This window comes from Oenanthe melanoleuca, chromosome Z, assembly GCF_029582105.1.
Source record: "Oenanthe melanoleuca isolate GR-GAL-2019-014 chromosome Z, OMel1.0, whole genome shotgun sequence".
Taxonomy (NCBI): domain Eukaryota; kingdom Metazoa; phylum Chordata; class Aves; order Passeriformes; family Muscicapidae; genus Oenanthe; species Oenanthe melanoleuca.
Genome location: NC_079362.1, coordinates 30,471,481 through 30,492,032, shown reverse-complemented (window position 1 = coordinate 30,492,032; position 20,552 = coordinate 30,471,481). Strand labels below are relative to the sequence as shown.

Below are 20,552 nucleotides of genomic sequence, written 5' to 3'. Positions count from 1 at the left end.
AGAAACTTGTAAAGTTCTGTGGATTTCTGTAGCCAGATAGATAAAATGACTTCTGGAAACAGAAATTTGTAATTGCCTTCACATTCAACAATGTTGGAGTAGCTAACATTAAATTCAGCTTTTTACTGAAAGCTCAAGTTGGAAAGAAAACAGTGATGTTGTCTGAGCATCTCTGGTGTGGTCAGCACTGCATGAGTAATCCTTATACTATAAAATATGGTTTGAATTTTGGTCAGGTTTCACAGATACTGCTTTTGAAGTTGAATAGGCCATATATCTGCCTCTCTGTATGAAGAGGCATTTTTCATAGCCTGGATTATTTCTCTGTTCTAAGAAACTTCGTTTTGGCACACCCATCATTTTCAGTACTGCGCGGGGTTGTGGTTTTGCTCCAGCCTGGGAACAAAGCCTGGACTTTGCTATGAGTGGCTTACCACCAGCATGACATCTGAAATCTTAGCCTTCTCTGTGGCTAAATGAAACCAGAGGATCCACACAGACAAACAGAGGATCTCTACTCTGACCAGCAATTACAAATGAGACCTTTGCTGGATGTGATGATCAATAGGAGTGTGTGGGAGGAGGTAACAGCAAGAGGTGAACATGCAGCACTGGAGGCAAGCAACGTGATAGAGAGATCAGAGTCTTTTTATTGCTTCAAACAAAATGCTGCTGTTGAAAATTACTGGTTATACCACACTCCTTTTTTCCCTTGAAAAAATGCCTGCCTGTTTGGAAAAATGCATGCCTGGACCTGTTTAATTTTTATCTAAACAACTTTCTTTGTGTGTGTGCTCACATTGTATTGTCTTTTCAAGCTGTTCCTAGCTCCCCTTCCTAGCTTCTCTACAAATGACCAGGTGTTAAGAGTTTGTTAACAGCTGTGAGAATTCTGTTAGCAAGGTTTTCCAGTTTCCTCCTTCTCCAAATGATCTTCCCTTGCCATAAGGAGACAGCCCAGTTACTGCTGCTGTTGCCCTGTAGCAGGAACATCCCCATAGCGACTTCAGAGCTGTGATCTGGAAGTGAAGTCTCCTCACAGGCAGGCCCAGCTCGCTGCCTCCTTGTCCCAACAACCTCATGGCCGAATGTCTCAGGCCAGCAACCTGCTGCTCAGCCACCCTGTTTAACCCCAGCCTTGGCCCAGAGGAGGCTGAACATTGTCCTTCATCTTGCATGCTCTTCTTGGCATGCCACTGCTTTTCTTAATGGGAAGAGCTGCCCCTGCAACCACCATGGCCATGAGGTTTGACCTGCCAGGGATCTTCTCAGTGAGAGTAAGTGCGGACAAGAGGCCACTGGGTTTGCTGAACCAAACGTCAGTGGGAAAGTGTGAATGTGTTCACTGATGCTAGGTCTCCCTTTGGCAACTGCACTATTTCTCTCCCAAAACATTTCACAGAGGGTATGATGCTCCCCAAGAACCTGCTAAGTGGTATGATATTTGACCTCAAGCACCATTCACAGTTGTAGTATTAGCAGTTACTTTTATCCTGGGCCTTTTGATGCTGCTTCTTTCACCGGAGCCCTTGCTCTTTGTGGCCTTGAGCCTCCCCACATTGTTGGTTCCCACCTGTCCGTATTCAAGCATTCACATCCTCATCAGCTTGTTGTTCATCATCACTGTCTACCATCCCCCTCATCCCCCGCCACTCTTTCAGAGGGTCTTCCTTCCAGCACATCATGTTTCTCCTTAGCCCACGGGGCTTACTCTGCCTCATGTCAGATCCCTGTGCTGAGATCCAAGCCTAGTGTCCCTGTTCTGCACGCCCAACTTCCACTTTCATCTCTGTGTGTCCAATGTCCACCGTCTCCCTCAGCCATCCCAGCCGCCAGGGGCGAGGGAATTGTTTCCCAGCCTGCTCACAGCCCTGGGCTGTGGACGAGCACAGGGAGCGCGGGCAGGGTGCGGCTGGGCTGGCCGCCTTCCTGTCGGTCACCCTCAGAGATGGATCCGCTGTTCGGGACGAGGGCCAGGGACGGCCGGCGCTTTGGGGCGCCGACTGGGGCGGTGGGGCGGTGGGTACTGGAGCCCAGCCGCGCCGGCTCTCGGGGCCCTGGGGCGGTGGGTGCCGGAGCCCAGCCGCGCTGCGCCGGGCCGGCTCTCGGGCGCGGCGGCGGTGGGCGCTGACGCACGGCGGGGCGGGCGCGGCGCTATAAAGGCGGCGGCGGCGGCTGCGGGGCGGCAGCACCATGGAGAGCTGCCGGGCGCTGGCGCTGTGCGCCGTGGCGGCCGCGCTGCTGCTGAGCGCCCGCGGACACGGATCGGCCCTGGGAGCGCCCGGCGGCGCCTCCCGGGAGAAGGAGCTGGTGCGGCGGGGACCGGGAGCGGGCGGGAGGCGCCGCCGGGGCGGGCGCGGGCTGACGGTGCTCTGTGCTCTCTCGGCAGATCGAGGCGCTGCAGGAGGTGCTGGAGAAGCTCAAGAGCAAGAGGGGACCGCACTACGAGAAGAAGTTCGGGCAGGTGCCCATGGTGGGTGCCCCGGCAGGACGGGTCGGGACGGAACCGGGAAAAGACTAAAAAGGAAGGGGAAGGGGGCAGAGCAGAACGAGGCAGGACGGGACGATAAAGGGGAAGGGAAGGGAAGGGAAGGGAAGGGAAGGGAAGGGAAGGGAAGGGAAGGGAAGGGATGTTTCAGGGAAGGGAAGGGAAGGGAAGGGAAGGGAAGGGAAGGGAAGGGAAGGGAAGGGAAGGGAAGGGAAGGGAAGGGAAGGGAAGGGAAGGGAAGGGACGGGACTGGTCTAGACGGGACAGGACGACACGGGAGAGAATGGGACTAGGCTGGACGGGACGGGACAGGACTGGGCGGCCGCTGGTGGGGTCCCACTGACCGCCGGCCGCTGCCCGCAGTGCGACGCCGGGGAGCAGTGCGCCGTGAGGAAGGGGGCTCGCATCGGGAAGCTCTGCGACTGCCCCCGGGGGACGTCGTGCAATTCCTTCCTCCTCAAGTGCCTGTAAGCAGGGGCGCCCCGGGACAAGCCGCCGGGAGCGCAGGCACTGACGTCTGGCCGCCCCGACGTGCCGGCGGCTTCCCGCAGCTCCTCCGCCCGAGAAAAGCAGCGAGAAGCCCCCGCGTCGCCCGTGTAACGCCGTCCGTGACATCCGACATCCGTGGAGCTGTTTTCTTCCTCTCTCCCGCCCCACCCTTCCTCTCCCTCTCCTCTAGCCCCCGCTTGTTTTTGTCCGTCCAGGAATATCCCGGGCCGTGCCTTGGGAGCAGAGGTGCCGCTCCCGGGAGCTGCAGTGCCGTCCCAGTGCAGACCCGAGTAGCTCCAAGCCGTGCCGAGAAGGGGTAGTGGCGCCGTGCCGTGCCCCGGGCTGTCCGGCTCCTTCCTCGGGCTGGAAACACCCATCCGCAGCCGGCTGGAGGAGCCGGGGAATTCCCCTGGGGGGGCTGGGGGTAGCGGGACAGGCGGGATGCGGGTGTGTCCAAAGCACCATGACACCCTCTCTCTTGCCTCCCCGCCGAGCGGACCCAGCCCGGCACACCCCGGAGCGAGCAGCCTGCAGCTCTCGGTGGGGTTCACCCGCACCGCCGGCCTCAGGCCAAATCCAGCTGTGCTCACCCGGTGCTGCAGAAAGTCGGCATGGGACGCTGATGGTGTGCAGGGGGCCGGCACTAGCCTAGCTGGGGTGGGGCTGGGGCGAAATCGGTTGCTTTACCTGGGCCACCACGGAGAGAAAGCTGTCTGGATTCGTTGCAAACTACCTGGGGATATCCTAGTCACCTAGACCAAATGGCTCACGTTTCTGCAATGAGCTGATGTATATAAATATGTCTGTCCTCCACATGTACACTTGTATTTCAGTGAAGTCATTATGTGTTTTAATCCTTTGTCTCTATTAATAAAGTCAGTGTTCTGATGACGGTATTTTGGGTGTTTTAACTCACACATGGGAAACCCTAGCACATCTCCATAACTACTGCAGGTGTTACTGTGTGCTGTAGCCAGGCTAGCAGCCAGGTCAGGGCAGGACTAGAAATCAAGGTTCATATGTTCTGGTACTGCTCTACTGACGTCTACTCCCTCCCACAGGCATCCAGAGGGACTGTGACAAAAACAGAGGCTCAGGACCTCAGGTTTTAATTTGGGAGAGGACAGGGTGTATCCTGCCTGTAGTGACTTGTCAGGGGAGGCAGTGTATGGGGGACAACCACCATGAGCTTTGTGTTTGATTCCCATAAATGATGGATCAAATGATGAAGGAACTTCTTGCCTCTCCTTTGCCACAATTTGTAAGAACCAGCTCTTAATTCTGTCAGCATGGAGATGAGGGGCTGCATGGGCCAAGACAGAGACAAAGACATACAAGGAGAGGGTTTTGTGATAAAAATGCTTCTATAAGGCATTTGCTTTACTCCTAAACAATAAGAGCACATAAGCAATTCTGACTGAAACAGGTACAGGGAAGCTGACTTAATAAGAAGTCACTGCTCATTTTGCTATTACTAATTCTGGAATTCTAGTTGCTGGGGTTTATTTTTGCTATTAGTTGTTATTTTCCAGCACCAGAATGAACTCTTCTTAGCCTGGAGAAGGACAAAATAAAGGGTAGATGAAAACTCCCAGAGTGTGAAGGCTCCATAGGGCCACAAGACTGAGGAATTCAGGGGCAAGGGAGTTCTGCCTGGGGGACTGTGTATGTGGGGGAGTCAGGAGGAGAGGGTTAAATAAAGCAGGAGCCATGGTGCACTTGGTGGGAACACTGTTCAGGGAGGACTTAACAGAGGGAAATGGATATGCAGTGAGCAGGAGCAGTCAGGAGTGGCAGCCAGCTCTGCCTGCAACTTTTGTGACCGTGGGTGAGTAACACCTGTTGCAGACAGGTGTGATAGTGCATTCGCAGGGCTGGACCCTGTGTCAGATTTTGTAAACTTGCAACTGCATGTGGATATTTTTATGGTATTTCCCAGAGATATTGTAGAAATCCTTTATTTTTCAAGGAATAATGAAAACATTTTTGTGGCATCTCTGTCTGGTTCACATGAAACAATAACCAGGACTTATGGTATTTTTTATAGTCTGTTTGATGGTCTCATCAGTGCTGTGTCCTGCCCAAAGTACCACAATCATCTCAATGAACTGCTCCTGTAGATTGACTCTACATGTAACATTTACTGAAGGTGTATTTACACAGAATTGGACTGAAACATGAAATATTGGACTAAAATCTATCAAGAACTAGTCGGCATATGTGTTGATTTTATAGTTCTTATTTTGCCTGATTGTAGTGCTCAAAATTATTAATGTGGCATACATAAAGATCAAAATTATAAATCTAAAACCTAACTTAAGGAGTCAGAATTTTGGGTTTATTTTCATGATGCTGACATCATGACAACACTCTGCAATATTGTGTGACTAATCTGAGGGCTTTTAATTTGTTGATTATATGCATGACCATGTACATGACAACCACAGATGCTTCTATGTAGAGATTTAAAAAATAGGTGAGGAGAGAAACTTGTGCTGTAAGAATTAGGATAGAACTAGCATTTGTGGTTTTTTCACTCTTGAAATCAATTACATGAAATGACAAAAATTTTTAATTTCAAATACCTCTTGATTTCACCATACTAACACTTCCAAGGTGTGCCTTACATACAACAGGTTCAAAACAAGAAGCAGGGATTTTGAGGGTTCTTGGATTTAGACACCAGAGACAGTTGCAAAAGAGCCTGGATTCAATAATTCTCGTTCAGAATTAATGTCTTTACTGAGTATGAAGTAGAAAAACTCAGTTGCTTCAAGTCCCATTGTATTAGAAGTCAACCACAGTAAATCTGCTTGCCTCCTACCATTTGAAGAACAATTTTTTCTTACTGACTGGATCTTCCAACTAGAAAGGGATGCTAGAAGGATAAACTGCTCCTGATGGGCCACAGCCCAGGGGATCTGTGCTGTGTGTTTGGGTTATCAGTTTCAGAGGCTTCTGAGCTGCTCTCAGGCACTTGAGTTTGGCTAAAACATTACCCCTGTCTTCAGCTACTCTGCACATGAAGACCAAACCACAGGGAGATACCATGGAAAAGTCTAGCAAAAAGGTGTTAATTCAATATACAACTGCTATCTGAAGTACATAAAAATGAAATACACTGCTAGAAATCAAGGAATCCATGCAGAAACCATGGGGTTTCTGTCAGTAGTTCAACCCCAATGGAGAAGCTAGTTGAACATCAAGCAGCTGGACAAAGAGGCCCAGCCAGTCTGTGCAGTTTGTCTCTTCTCCTCACCATCTGCGGGTTTTCCCCATGTCGTACCTGCTAGCACAGTGTCATCCTCCTTCTTCTAGAGCAAACCTCTTCCCAGGGACCACCTAGTCAAAACTCAAAGATGAACAACTTACACTACTTATCTGCAGCCAAGTCTTCTCCAGGAGGCTCTACACAATTCTCAGGCTTGGTGTTTCTGGTGGAGGCAGGCACTACTCTTCATTAACCAACATCTGGAAAATGTATGCCTATGGGTGGCAGCCCCTGGGGTAAGAGATTGTACAAATACTGACAGGAAAACTGAGGTTCACCTCAGAAGTCACTGAGTTTGGAGGTAACAGTGCATGGATAAAATGTATTTCACATACTGGACAAATTCCATGACATTTTTCCGTGAGGTGGTTTTTCTACTTCTCAGATTCTGGGATGTTTTTTGGTTGTTGTAGTAGGTTTGGCTTGTTTCCCCCTCTTTCCCCACCCCATTTCTTTCAGTACCTCCTTCTTCGAGTTTGCAGAGAAAATAGTTACACACCAATCAACATTGACAGAATATGTGTATGTTCTCAAGCATTCTACTTTTTTGTAATTTGTATAGAAGTACATGGCATTGCATCCAGCCAGATTCTCCTCCTTGCGAGGTTTCAGTTTATCAAAAGGAATGAAGACCTTATGCCTTTCTGCTGGGGGTGGAGCCACCACAGGCTGGAGCTGGGCAAAAACAAAACCAGCAGAAGGAACAAGAGGTGGCAGTGTTGTAATGCAATGATATTCTCAGCACACAGCTGTCTCTCCTCTAAATGAGTGTGTTAGCTTAACAGTGACAAATGGGATTTGGGGGGGGTGCTTTTTTTTTTTTTTTTTTTTTTTTAATTTATTTAACAATAGAGCAATCTGGAACATGCAGCCATACTGCCCATCTAGAGAAGCTGTGACACCTTACAACTTCCAGCAAGTAGTCAGCCTTCAGATCTGGGTCTCTAGGAGATGTGGTAAAACCCCTTGCTGGGAAGGGAGGCTGCACAAAAAGAGACTCAGGAACCTTCCTTCTCCCCCCCACCCAGTCCCTCATCCCATCTGTGTGAGCCCCTTTTCAGCTTAGGTCTGGGCCTTCAGATTTTGGCAAGATTGTGCAGAAGGTGTGTGGGAGCTGCCTGGAGCCCTTCCACACAGTCTGTCTGCAGTAGCAACTGCAATGAGATTGGAAATGAAAACACAAATACTGATTAAGCATTCAAGAGTGGCTCTTTTGATTCCTCCCAAGTAAATGGCAAATACTCTTTTGTATGTGGTAATTGACTTGATTGCAACTTTAAGATCCTTCCTGTTTTGTCTGGGAGGCAGAATATCTTCTCACTTGCAGGCACTAGTGTAACAGAATGACCACGACTAAACAGGAACCAGACTTTGCCCCTGAAATACTTCCCTTCTTGCCATCCCCTGTGGTTGTAGGATTCTACAGGATTCACAGAAATTATCACACCAATGCAAAGAACCATCTGCTGGCTTCCAGCTGTGAACCACAAATTACTTTTCAGGGTCCAGCACAGAGAGAGTGGGTGAAGGTGAGGGCTCACTTCTATGTCTGGGAAGAGAGATCCCCCTGGAAACTGCTAAAGCAGACAGAGAACAGGGAGATGAAGCTGCCAGCGCAGCTTCACCAAGGGAAAGTCCTTCCTGGCCAACCCATTGGTCTTCTCTGGCGGAGTGACAAGAGAAGAGCTACAGGTGTCTTCTGTAAGGCGTTTGACACAGTCCCTCATCTCATCCTCCTCTCTAAATTGGAGAGAGATGATTTTGATGGGTGGACTTCTTGGTGGATGAGGAATTGATCAGATGGTCACCTCCAGAGGGTAGTGGTCAACTGCCCAGTGTCCAGATGGACATCAGTGAAAAGTGGTATTCCTCAGGGGTCTGTATTGGGATCGGTACCATTAAATGTCTTCAGCAATGACACACACAGTGGCATTAAGTGCAGGTTTGCAGATGACACCAAGCTGAGTGGTGCTGCTGACATTCCTGAAGGACAGGATGCCATCCAGAGGGACCTGGACAAGCTCAAGAAGTGTGCCCATAGGAATCTCATGAGGGTCAACAAGGCCAAGTGCAAGGTGCTGCACCTGGGTCAGGACAGCCCCCAGCATTGGCACAGCTGGGGATGAACAGATCAGAGCAGCCCTGGGAGAAGGACTTGGGGGTGCTGGGGGTGAGAGGCTGCACATGACCCAGCCATGGGCACTGCCAGCCCAGAAACCAAACGTGTCCTGGGCTGCATCCAGAGCAGCGTGGGCAGCAGGGGAGGGAGGGGATTCTGCCCCTCTGCTCTGCTCTGTGAGACCCCAGCTGGAACCCTGCACCCAGCTCTGGGGTCCGGCACAGGAAGGACATGGAACTGCTGGAATGAATCCAGAGGATGACTATAGAAATTATCAGAGGGATGAAAGACCTCACCTATGAGGAAAGACTGACACAGTTGGGGTTGTTCAGAGAACAGACGGCCCCAGGAAGATCTTATTGCCATCTTTCAATACTCACAGGGGGCTTATAATAAAGATGGGCCCTGCTCTTGGCAGGGCCTGCTGTAATATGGCAGGTGACAGTGGTTTTAAATTGAAAGAGGGCAAATTTAAGTTGGATATAAGGAAGTAATTTCATGATGAGGGTAGAAAAAAAATGGCACAGGTATCCCAGAGATGTAGTAGGTGCCCCAACCTGGAAACATTCAAAGTCAGGTTGGACAAGGCTCTGAGCAACCTGATCTAGCTGAAGATATCCCTGCTTATTGCAGGGAGGTATTGGACCAGATGGCCTCTAAAGGTACCTTCCAACCCAAAGGATTGATTCAATGACTATAAAAATTAATCATATCCTACTATTCTTCATAACAGACTTATTAACTCTAGTTTGTGCTCACACTAGATGTGCTGATTTTTGTCCCTTATGGAGCTGGAGCTCCAGTATGTCTGTTTGCACTGGTCTGGTTAAAGTACATTCCCCCTGACTAACCTTCCAGACTATTTAGAATTCATTAATGACATACAATTTTCAGGTACACTCTTCTCTGTTGTATCAGCTAGAGATTTTTCTGCTTTTTCCAAAAAGCTCTGTGGAGCAATCATACATTAGTTCACCTTTTTTTTTAGTAGCATTGTGTTGGCTTTGCACGGCCTGGTATTTGGTATCAAGGGGACCACAGAGGTGGCTTCTGTGAGAAGCTGCTGGAAGTTTCCACCATGTCCAGCAGAGCCAATCCCTGGTGACTCTGAGGATGGACACATTGCTGGGCAAGGCTGGGCCAATTATAGAGGTTGGTAATGTCTCTGTGATGACAGGTTTGATAAGAAAACCAAACCAAAGTGAGGCACACAGTGTTAATTCCAGTCTGAGAAGAGGAGGAGGTGAGAACATGTAAGGGAAACAACATGGAGACACCAAGGTCAGTGGAGAAGGAGGGGCAAGAGCTGCTCCAGGCACTGGAGATTCCCCTGCAGCCCGTGGTACAGACAGACCATGGTGAAGTAGCTGGGCCCCTGCAGCCCATGGGAATCCATAGGGATGGAATGATCCACCCACAGCCCATGGGAATGCAGAGATCCACCCACAGCCCATGGGGATCCATAGGGATGGAGAGATCCACCCACAGCCCATGGGAATGCAGAGATCCACCCACAGCCCATGGGGATCCAAGGGGATGCAGAGATCCACCCACAGCCCATGGGGATCCATGGGGGATGCAGAGATCCACCCACAGCCCATGGGATCCATGGGGGATGCAGAGATCCACCCACAGCCCATGAAGGAGCCCCATGCTGGAGCAGGTGGGTGCCTGGAGGAGGCTGTGACCCCGTGGGAGACCTGTGGAGAGAGGGGCCCTGCTCCTAGGGTGTCCTTGGAGGCTGTACCCCATGGAAGAGTGATCCATGCTGCAGCAGTTTTGGGAGGACCATGAGGGAGATTCACATTGCAGCAGTTTTGGGAGAACTGCTGCTCCTGAGATTTGGAGCCACGCTGGAGAAGTTCACAGAGAACTGTCTCCTATGGGAGGGACCCCACAGTCTCACAGGGGAACGACTTCTCTCCCTGTGCAGCAGAAGAAAACCTCAGGTGATGAGCTGACCAAAACCCCACGCCATGTCTCCCTGCACTGTCAGTGGGAAGGAGCAAGGAATTGAGGGGAAAATATGTTTTTAAGGGTTTATTTAATTTCTCATTATCCTCCTCTGATTTTGTAAGCAATAAGTTCACTTTATACCTCTAAGATGAGCCTGTTTTGCCCTTGGAGTGTTTTCTCCTGATCCTTAACTCATGAAGACTTAATTTAATTTTTTCCTTCCTCTGCCCAGCAGGGAAGGGTGAATGAGTGACTTTTGCCTGGCATTTGGCCATTGCCAAACCACAATAAGCCTTTAGAATAGTCACTGAGTTCACGAATATTTGCAACAAGATTTTACAAGTTTTGTTTAGAGGTTTGCACTTTTTCTTTTAAGCACCTTTCATGACATCTATAAGGAATTAAAGAAACCAAACCACAGACTTCATTGAGAAATGCAATAAGTAAGCATAAAAAGACTGCTTCAGTATCTTTGAGGCCAAGATAAAGACTTTGTTTATATACAGAATTGTTTAAAGCATTATTGAATTCTGGTTGTGAATTTGGGAGTTGTCTGCTTGTGTTTATCCATAAAACAGGTAACACTTCAGACCAAAGTGCACATCTTTGACAATCAGAAATTAAACTAATGATGACAGTACAACAATGTGTTAAACAAAATGCAACTAAAATTAAAAGCATAATGAAAAGCATAAAGACAAGTGAGAGATTATCACTTTTTAGGTGACTTACCCATGGAGGATGCTGTACAAGCCATAGCTTTATTGTAACCTCACCTCTTATTTGTATTGATGGAATAATCAGCAATCTTTGTGAAGTACATCAGTTCTGCACCTGAATACAGAATTTTTTGTCTTATTTAAATTGTGATACTAAAGTCATGTGGAGATTAGTAGACGGTGTCTGTCTTTTTAAACAGCGGAATCAATGAGGGAATAACTAATTTATTTGTATTCAAAAACAAGGGGACACCTTTTTTCCTGTCAATGTATGATAAACACTAGTGCAGCTACAGGGTTTCATAATGAAGCAATGAAGGACAGCAGATGTAAAAGCACACCACCTAGGATGCTGCACTGCTCCCTGCCAAAGCTGCAAGAGCTGAAATCCCTTCTCACCCATACTTTTTTGTATTCCTGATACACATTAAAAGACAGGAATTTAGAATATGTCATACCCTAACTTGAGCTGATCTAGCAGGTTTTTGCATGCAGTATTTCACCCTCACTATATACATAAGGACCACTGTGGTTTTGGTTACAAAGCTGTTTTTTCATTTTAATTACTTTTGATGGTAATCCTTGAAATCTACCTGTATGAGTGCATTCTCTGCATCTTCATGCTCTTCAGAATATATTTTACCTTAATTTAACTCATCTACTGCAAGCTTATACATCTTATTTACATCTGTCACTTTGTAAATTCAAATTGGATTCAAATTTACCTAGTTTCAATACTATACTTATGTGGAAAAGTTATTCAAGACTCATTAGCAAAGATGACAAAATTCTATGTAAGTAAGATACAAACCTAATAAAATACATTTATAATCACAAGCAAAATACTTGGACTTTCTTTTTTTTAAATTTTAATTAAACAGAAAATAGTGATTATACTGGAAGATTCTTGGAGAATGACTGCTGTGCAATAAGAGCATTATATAGAGAATTATATATAGACTGTAGGAGGACTTTAAAAAGCAGCAAAAAGATGCAGTTCTCTAAGAGCCATAGAATAGCCTAAGGTGGGAAGGATCCACATGGATCATTAAGTCCAGCACCTGTCTCAGCACAAGGCACCCCAAAAGTCACACCATGTGCCTGAGAGTATTTCCAAACATTTCCTGAACTCTGCCAGGTCCTGTGACCGCTTCTTTGCAGAGCCTGTTCCAGTGCCCGACCACTGTCTGGCTGAAGAACCTTTTCCAAATATCTAGCCTAAATATCCTTGACACAGCTTTGTGCCATTACCTCAGGAATTAAGTTCTGTAGCTGTTGAGTAGTTTCTACAGAGAACTGTATGCAAACTGTATGCAATTCTGAATTTCTGTACAAAGAAATCCAAACAGGAAAACAACAAGAACAACAACACACTTCAGGGACAGTTTAGCGGCTGGAGAAGTGATGCACCATCAGTTGTTCTTTTATTTAGATACCAGTACTGTACCCTAGCCAAACTGCATATTTGTTCTGATTTGGATTTACTTGTGCCATTTCATTGCTATTACACTATTTCTAGGGCTGTTTCTATCTCATAAATCCTTAACTGAGAAAAGTATTGGAGATCTGAAGAGCCATAGGAAACTTGCCAGCTTCTGTTGAAGACATAGTGTAAACTCTACTTTGAGAAACACCCGAGCTGCTTGGAAAGTCAGTGGTAGCTCAAAAGAAAGACTTGGGGCAGAAGTGGTTCAGATTATTTATTATCAGAATATTTCTGATGGCGTTTGAGAAAATTATGTGAGGTACATACAGCCATGCTAATTACTGCTTTCCTGCCTGGGCAGTAGCCAGCAGTTATTGGAGAAACATGCATAAGATTTCAGGTTCCTGCTGCTACTTCAGGTTTGGGGCTGTGGAAGGTGCTTCACGAGGAAGCTCCGGAGTCACCCGGAGTTACTTGGAACGGGGTTCGGCCTCTGCATGCCATGAACACAAGAGGGTGCTGGTTACTGTGCGGAGACTTTACCTTAGGAAATAACCTTTTTTCCCCTGGTTCTGGAATGGAAAAGAGAGGGGGAAGTCTGCTGCCCTGAAGACCCATATACCGTGTGCTCAAGAGACATGATCGAAGTCACCAGTATACATGAAATAATAGTCACTCAAGTAAGCTTCCTTAACAGAACTGAAGTTACAGGTATTTATAGTTTGCATCCTTCTTCATCCCTCCTTTACTCTTCCGAATCAAAGAAAGTAGTACTTAAAAAGGATGCAACGTTGTGGCATCAGTTCAGCAGGTGTGGGTGCTTGGATAAAGCAACTGAGTAGCCCTCCCATGTGAGGGTTTAGCAAGGTCAATCCTGTGCTCAGAGGGCACCCAGTGCCACCCAGATTCTGGATGGGCTTTGTTCGTCAATTTTGATTTGCTTTATGGCTCCATTATAAGAATATGCTCATCCAAGCACTGTTAAATATATACACAGATTAGTTCTTCGACCTTATTCTGCAAATTCAGCAAAAGAGAGAAGCAGAGGAGTATGCCCTGTTCTCTTGGGACATTGCTGGAAAACAGTTTAGAAGTTGGTAGAGGAATTATCATAACAGTTTTCTGGATTACGCATATTGTGTCTGGAAATGGGATATATAGGTGAATGAGTAGCCAGGAGCCCAATTTGACCACCCAGCTAATGTTTACCTGAGTAAATCTGGTACATTGCCTGAGGAGTACCACTTGAATTAAAATTAGTTCAGATACACACTTGGAGAAGAACAAGAGGTATGTGAAGATAGACATGAGAAATTTCTTGTGCTTTGGTTTACAATATCTTATGAATGCTGGAAATTTATTAAGCAGCTTCTTGACTGTAAGATGGGAGTTTAAGAAACATGGAATTTGTTCAGAGAAATTGTAGTTTTGGTTGGGGTAGGGAGTGGGGGTTTGTGCTGTGTAAGAAAGACACTTATTCATGCTTACGCACTTTTTTGGTGTTTATTGTGGTTCAGGAGAGACTGATGTTGAGGTAGGAAAGATAACCCAAGAATGACATGGTGCTGTGTTAATTTTAAAATACCTTAAGTAGATTCTTACCGATGTATTTCAGAATTCCTACTGAGGGCACACACTTACCTATCTATGAATCAACCAATATATATATATATATATATATATATATATATATATATATATATATATATTTTCTCTGCATGCACGCATACATACAGGTCAGCAGAACATGTAAGCAAGTTTCATCATGTGATGGAAAAGGAGGAAAGCACTTTGCAACAGTTTTCCTTTTGTATATGCCAACTTTTATCCAGTCCCTTCTTGCTCTTTAGCAAGCGGAACTACTGTTTTTAGTACCATTATTAATTTTGTATCTTCTTTCTTAAGTAAGCCTAACTTTTTTTTCTTGGAATGGCAGTAAGTAAACAGTTTCATTTCATTTCCTATCCAATTCTATCCCTTTTCCTTTTTCTCACTCTCCAATCAGGCATGTGCTTCAGCACTGGAAAACTTCCCAGCTCTGAAAGAATACAAATGCAGCAATGAATACAAAAAAATATAAAAACAGCTCCTGCAACTTAAATCTGTACCTCATCTTAATAATGATTTAATTAAGTAGACCAGCTAATAAAAAAAATGCAATTTACCCCTGAATTACTTAAGAAATGCTCTACAGAGCTGGCAGAAATCATGAATGAAACTGCTTCTAAGTACATCCAAAATACTTAATGCTAGGGATATTTGTCAATGGAGCTATCAAAAATTGAGCATTCATCAAGTACTAGCTTGACTATGCTCTTGGAAAATAATCTAAGAAATTACCTGACTATGAAAGAGAATATTTTAAAGAATTTTTACCAGCAGCCAACCTAGAGTCAAATTCATTTCTTGTACTGAGATGTAGCTTCACCTTTTGTTGTTCTATCCTTCTGATTTCATTCTTTATGACAGAGCAGCAAAGTCATTGTCATTTACTGAAAAAAAAACCCAAGGTAAGAAGCAAATAATGCTGTTGACAAACAGCTTTCAATACAGTGCATCATTTGAGGACTACTTCTTTGACATAGGCACTAGGACTGTGTGTACCGTGAGTGAACAGGTAATCTCCCTCTGGGAAAGATGTTTTGCAGTTGATCTGGATGAGAATAGGCTTTGTTTTCCAGAAGAGTCCTGAATGCTACTCTCCAGACAAGACAACACACTTAAGCAAGCAGTTTGTTTTTACCTGTGCCCTGATCACAAAAGTATAAAAGAAGAGAAACCTTTGTTCTGTGCTTTTTCTTGCCTCACTGCATGTCTTAATTGTGTTTGCAATTATCAGGTAGCAGGGCAGAGAAAAGTCAGTGCTATATAGAACATGTACTCACATGAAATCAGATAGACATTCTGAGTGCCAGATCCAGAGTAGAGGATAATGGAATCACTGGAAAAAAAAATCAAGTCTCTTTGCTTCCTCTTTTTCAGAAGACACTTTGTGTTACCAGTTTTCAATTACCTTTGCCTCTCCTGCCTTCCCCCTCCCCAGCTCATGGTATTTTCTTATTTTGGACACGTGCTATATTCACAGTATATTTCCACGGTCACAGGAGCCAAGCTGGCCCACTGCTGTTAAATGCTGATGACTAATGAAGCACATCCACTGGGCTGCCTGGCAGAGTACTTACGTATTTCATTCCCCAGCTACCTCCTGGACAAATTCTCTTCTTTTTCTATCAGCACAAAGAGGCCTCCATTTCCCTTTACTCCTTTGCTTACAAAGCAGAAGTGCTGGTGCTAGGATGATAAGTGAAGCACAACAACTGAGCATTGTTAAGGATTGAAGTTCATAAAGATGTTCTAAACCAGACCTTGCTAACAATGAACTAAATTTCATGTCTGTATCCTCATCCTAAATAAAGATGGAACAATAGTTGTGCTGACACCAGCAAGGTCAGAATCTCACCCCAGGCTCTTGACTTCCCCTTCCTTATAATTCTGCCCAGTCTTGTATTTGGCAAGAAAGATATGGATAATTTTCCTTGTTCTTGTTCAAATCTTTCCTGCACCTTTTATCATTCTACTCAACATATCAGATCACCTTTAACATTAATTCTAAGTTTATATGCACAAAACAAGTAAACCAGTTATACTTTACTTGAAGTGCACCTATTAAGTATGTTTCTTATGATACAGAAGACAGTTTACAGTATCCAGAGTAAAGTAGACATATGGCTCCTAAAGCAGAGTCGTTTCCTACAGAATAGTAAGATTTTGCCATAACTCCTGTCTGATCATAAAATATGCTTATGTTATTTAGTTTGTTGAACATTAGGCCCAGTACTGTTTAAGCTCTACATATGTACTACTAAAACGTTGCCCTATGTAATGAAGATGTTAAAAAAAAAATTTCTTCACCGTAGGTTCGTCACAGCAGAGTTTCTGACATCCAGCTGCAGGAAAAAATAACCGAATAATTGAACGGTACATCAATAGGACAGCTAGAGCCTGTTAATCTATTGAGGGAACCCCATATAAAGACCCATGGGCCTTTATTCCCTCAGAATTCATGCTGTTGCTCCTCATGTGCCCTGCATGTGCCTCTTGATGTAATGGCAACTTTTAGTCTGGGGCCTCCTAACACCTTATAGGATTCTTTTCCCAAACCCACAGGCAGGCCAGTAACTGTTCTTATCTTGTGGAGATTCAGCTTCTGCTGAGGACTGTGGCCTCATCTTCTGGTTTGCACTTCTGATGCACTAATTTAGTTGGTAGAAGACAGGAAAATAAGAAGCCCTTGGTTTAAAGTAAGGACTGCTAGGCAATAACTTGAACACTGGTTTGTAATCAAGATTATTCTCACTGTACATGCTAGTAGGAAAGTTACTAAGAAAATTAATTCAATTCCAGCCAGAAACAACTCTAGATGAAAGCTTACAACTATTGGCATACAACTCCAGAAAATTCAGCTAGTAAATTCAAGGCAAACAATATACTATATCACACTGTGTTGTAACTCTAAGTGCCTTATTCTTACTTAGAACTTGCTTATTAAGTCAAACATTAATATCTCCCCACAAGGACCAGTCCATAATCATTGTTTTCCAATATCAAATCCCTGTCTCCATTTTTCTTTAATTCATTCTATCAGGTTAAGTATCTTCTCATCATTATTTTCCTACTAGAAAACCAAATATTATTTATTTTGCTTATTAGCACAAGATCCATTATCACACACTAGGTGCTCAGATAAGGAGACTCTCTTGTTTGAGAGTAAGAAGTTACCTTGCTACAGGAAAAATGACAGATGCTCTGTGGATCTGTGGTAAGTTTGGCACAATAGGAGCTGAATTTTCAGTTCTGTCTACATCCTGCTGTTAGAACAAAAGTAATGTGTTTCAGCCTTCAGACCTTGTTATTTAAATATCAAATTCAACATCAATCAGGAGAGGAGCATTGTCTATGTTTATTAGAATGATGAAATTTTCTACAGCTATATTTGGTGTGCTACTCTGTCATCATGAGTGCTTTAAAATACTAAAATGTGTTATATAAAATAAACACATATATATATACATAAAGTTTAGGCATCACTTGAGTGACTTGCCACTGTAAATACATACATGGTTTAAGTGTAGAGGCCATATATTACATAGCTGAAAGTAATAAGAACTTTTGTTATAATAATTTTGTTACGGTGGGTGCAGATAATAACCCAAAGTTAGGTTTGGCAATGACATAGCCTAATCATAATAAATTTCTTTTTTTTTTATATACAGATCAAACACAGTACTTGAGTGACAAGAATGAGTTAGAAGTGTAAAAGGACTGCTTTTATGTATACTTTTGTGTACTTTTGTGTACGCAGTGTGGAATCCAGTTCTACTTCATTATGGTTTTTTAAAGTAGCACTACTACTCGTGATCCAGCCTCTAATTTTAGATTCTCAAAGCAAAATTCCAGTTGTGTGAAGTAACACCTTATGTAGAATAAGTACATGAATGATAAAATTGCTATATAGAATTTATATTTTTCATGTGGTTCTCTGTACAGAAATCATGAGACTCTGTGGATCAAGTTTTACTGGTTTATTTTTCTTAATTAAGTATTGAAAACAGATCAGTGAAATGTAGCTACAATGTTTCATTAGCAGATGCTCATTCATTTTATGACTACCACCGTATTTTCATTGCTCAACACCCTTTACTAGATGGCTCTTAACAGAAAATACAAATGTGAAAAGTACACAGGGATGAAGAATAGAGTCAGAAAAGAAAAAAAATTATGTAAACAGAAATACTCATTTGCAGACAGCTCATAACCTCTCTGCAAATGTGTAGAAAAATGACTCAGTTCTTGTCCTGTCCCCCAATGGCCCCTCAAGCCCTTTTCTTTCTGCATCTCCACATTAACTTTTCTAGAGCATGTCAAACTGTTTGCTGCTTGAGTAATGAAAGAACCCAAGTCAAATTCTGTCCCTCCTTTGGTTGTTAGGTAACTAATAAACACTTGCTTCATTGACTCAAAAGCAGGGCCAGAAAAATGGCACTTCAAGTTATCTATAAAGCTGTTCCAAATGCCCATTATGAGGTGTAACTTCCCTCTGCCGCAAACAGACAGGAAAGATGACAATATGTTGGCATAGCAGGTTTTTAGGTCAACAGCTATGCCAACATCTTGCCTCCTCTCCAGCTCCGCATAAAGAAACTTCCTGGAAAGATGTCTGTAGGAATTGTACAATCTTTAAGTGTGATTTTTTTGATCTAAAATAGAAAACCAAAATTTATGTAAAAGCTTCACACTGTTATACAAAACATTTGAATATCAGTCTCACCATACAGTGTGCAGTGAGGCTAATGTGAGGGGTTTTTTACCCCTTAGGCTATGAGATAAAAAAAAAATCTCTGACAAAAGCCAAGTTTGTAGTTCTGTGCCTATAACAGCTGCAGAGCAGAGACAGTGTTTCTTAATTATTTTTCACAAAGCAATAATGTGTTCAGGACTTTTCTTACCAGAGCATCAATAAAATCCAAGAGAGAGGGTAGATGATCTAGAGCTGTATCTTATACACTGTAGTGGAATTGTATTCTCAAGTGACTTCATTTTAAACTCATTTTCTGTTCGGTTTCTCTTTTTTTCTCCAGATTCACCTAAACAAAGAAGTTATTACAAAGGAAGAGATTTAAAAACGCACATTTGCTGTTATAAAAATACATCAGCAGCTTCATTCATACTTAGAAATCACACTGCCACCTTCTTGTAATCTGTTTCCATTCGCACAAACATTTGCAGACAGTATTTTTGGGGGCAGTGGATTTGCCAAGGAGACAGATTTTTAGGAGGAAAGTGGTAGTCATTACAAAACTGGAGACAGACTCCTTCAATTTACCTTGCCCACAGTGCACACTTCCACTTTGATGGTTGATTGGTGTTTTGACTTATTTTAAACAAAAGAGAGGAGATATTTTTATTTCTCTAATCTCTGGTTCTATACTGCAGTCAGAATGGCAAGAGTGAAACATAAGAGTCTAATAAGTGTGAAGACAGCTGATAACCATCTGGAGCACATTGGCTAGGTCAGTCATTTACAACACCAAACATATTCTTTATTGAACAGATGACATTGTCAGCTGTGGAAGTTGCCCACTGTACCTCTAACTTTCATTTCCAAACTTTGTATTCAAACCTGACACCTTGAATTTATATCGGCATTGTGGAATTTTGGTAGTTTTGGGGTTTTATTACCTCCAGATTTTTAAGAATGAGAAGAGATTCAAAGGAAAGGTGGTTTACATTTGTTACTACATCTTTAATGTAAGAGAAGTGCATTCACAGACAGCCTGGTATTTTAAAATTTTGTAGGTAATCTTTGAGGAAGCTGGGATTCAGTAAAATCTTTCAAAGCTGAGGTTGCACAATGTAGTCTCCTCCAGGTGTTATCTTGCTATCAATGATCAAGCCACTTCAAAATATACAACCTAGAACCCCCCCAAAAGAGGGAGTGAAGACAGAAAAGCACATTTTTCCATATTACATAAATAGAATAAAAAACATTCTGAAGCCAAGCACTTCATCACATTTCAAAACACAACAAGAGAGCACTTTTTGTTGTCCTTGTTAACACTTGTGTCTTTAATTAACATTACAATTAGCATGTGAGCTGTCTCTTACAAATAAAAGCCTGTTTTCCACCAATTACTCTAGTCTAAGAAAACTGTTGAGTTGAAGACTTGTGAATGACACTACATTTCAAAGAGTCCCTTTGGAGTTATATTTAAGGAAAAGTTCTTAAATCTGCCATTTGGGAATTATCATTATCAGTGAATTCCATTAGAATTTTCCATTCAGGTATCTCAAGATGGGAAAAGGTTTAAATTTTTCAAAATGGAAAGTAAATCGTAAGTTTCAAATGCTTGTTTCATAAAAATTCATGGATGCACAGAAAAACATATTTACTTGCTTATTTGATGTTTCCTAAACCTTTCTTTCTGCCTTTAGAATTTAGTTTATAAATATATATGAAGCTTGTATGTTCATATATAACTTTCCTGTACCATTATCTTATAGATCTCTTATAAATCAGTGTGGTA

The 20,552-nt window shown here is 43.6% G+C and overlaps 1 protein-coding gene across 1 annotated transcript; it reads left to right on the top strand.

Moving 5' to 3' along the window:
- The first annotated feature begins 2,126 nt into the window (after positions 1–2,126).
- CARTPT (CART prepropeptide) lies at positions 2,127–3,872 on the top strand. The gene is made up of 3 exons (XM_056514630.1): positions 2,127–2,310; positions 2,390–2,473; positions 2,852–3,872. The coding sequence occupies exons 1-3, from the start codon at positions 2,194–2,196 to the stop codon at positions 2,957–2,959; spliced, it is 309 nt and encodes a 102-aa protein (XP_056370605.1). The 5' UTR covers positions 2,127–2,193; the 3' UTR covers positions 2,960–3,872.
- Positions 3,873–20,552: the final 16,680 nt, after the last annotated feature.

Excerpts from the sequence above, each read along its gene's own strand:
- CARTPT (XM_056514630.1), top strand. The coding sequence starts at position 2,194 with ATGGAGAGCTGCCGGGCGCTGGCGCTGTGCGCCGTGGCGGCCGCGCTG. Across the intron at positions 2,311-2,389 it reads CCTCCCGGGAGAAGGAGCTG|ATCGAGGCGCTGCAGGAGGT; the intron begins GTGCGGCGGGGA and ends CTCTCTCGGCAG. Across the intron at positions 2,474-2,851 it reads AGTTCGGGCAGGTGCCCATG|TGCGACGCCGGGGAGCAGTG; the intron begins GTGGGTGCCCCG and ends CGCTGCCCGCAG.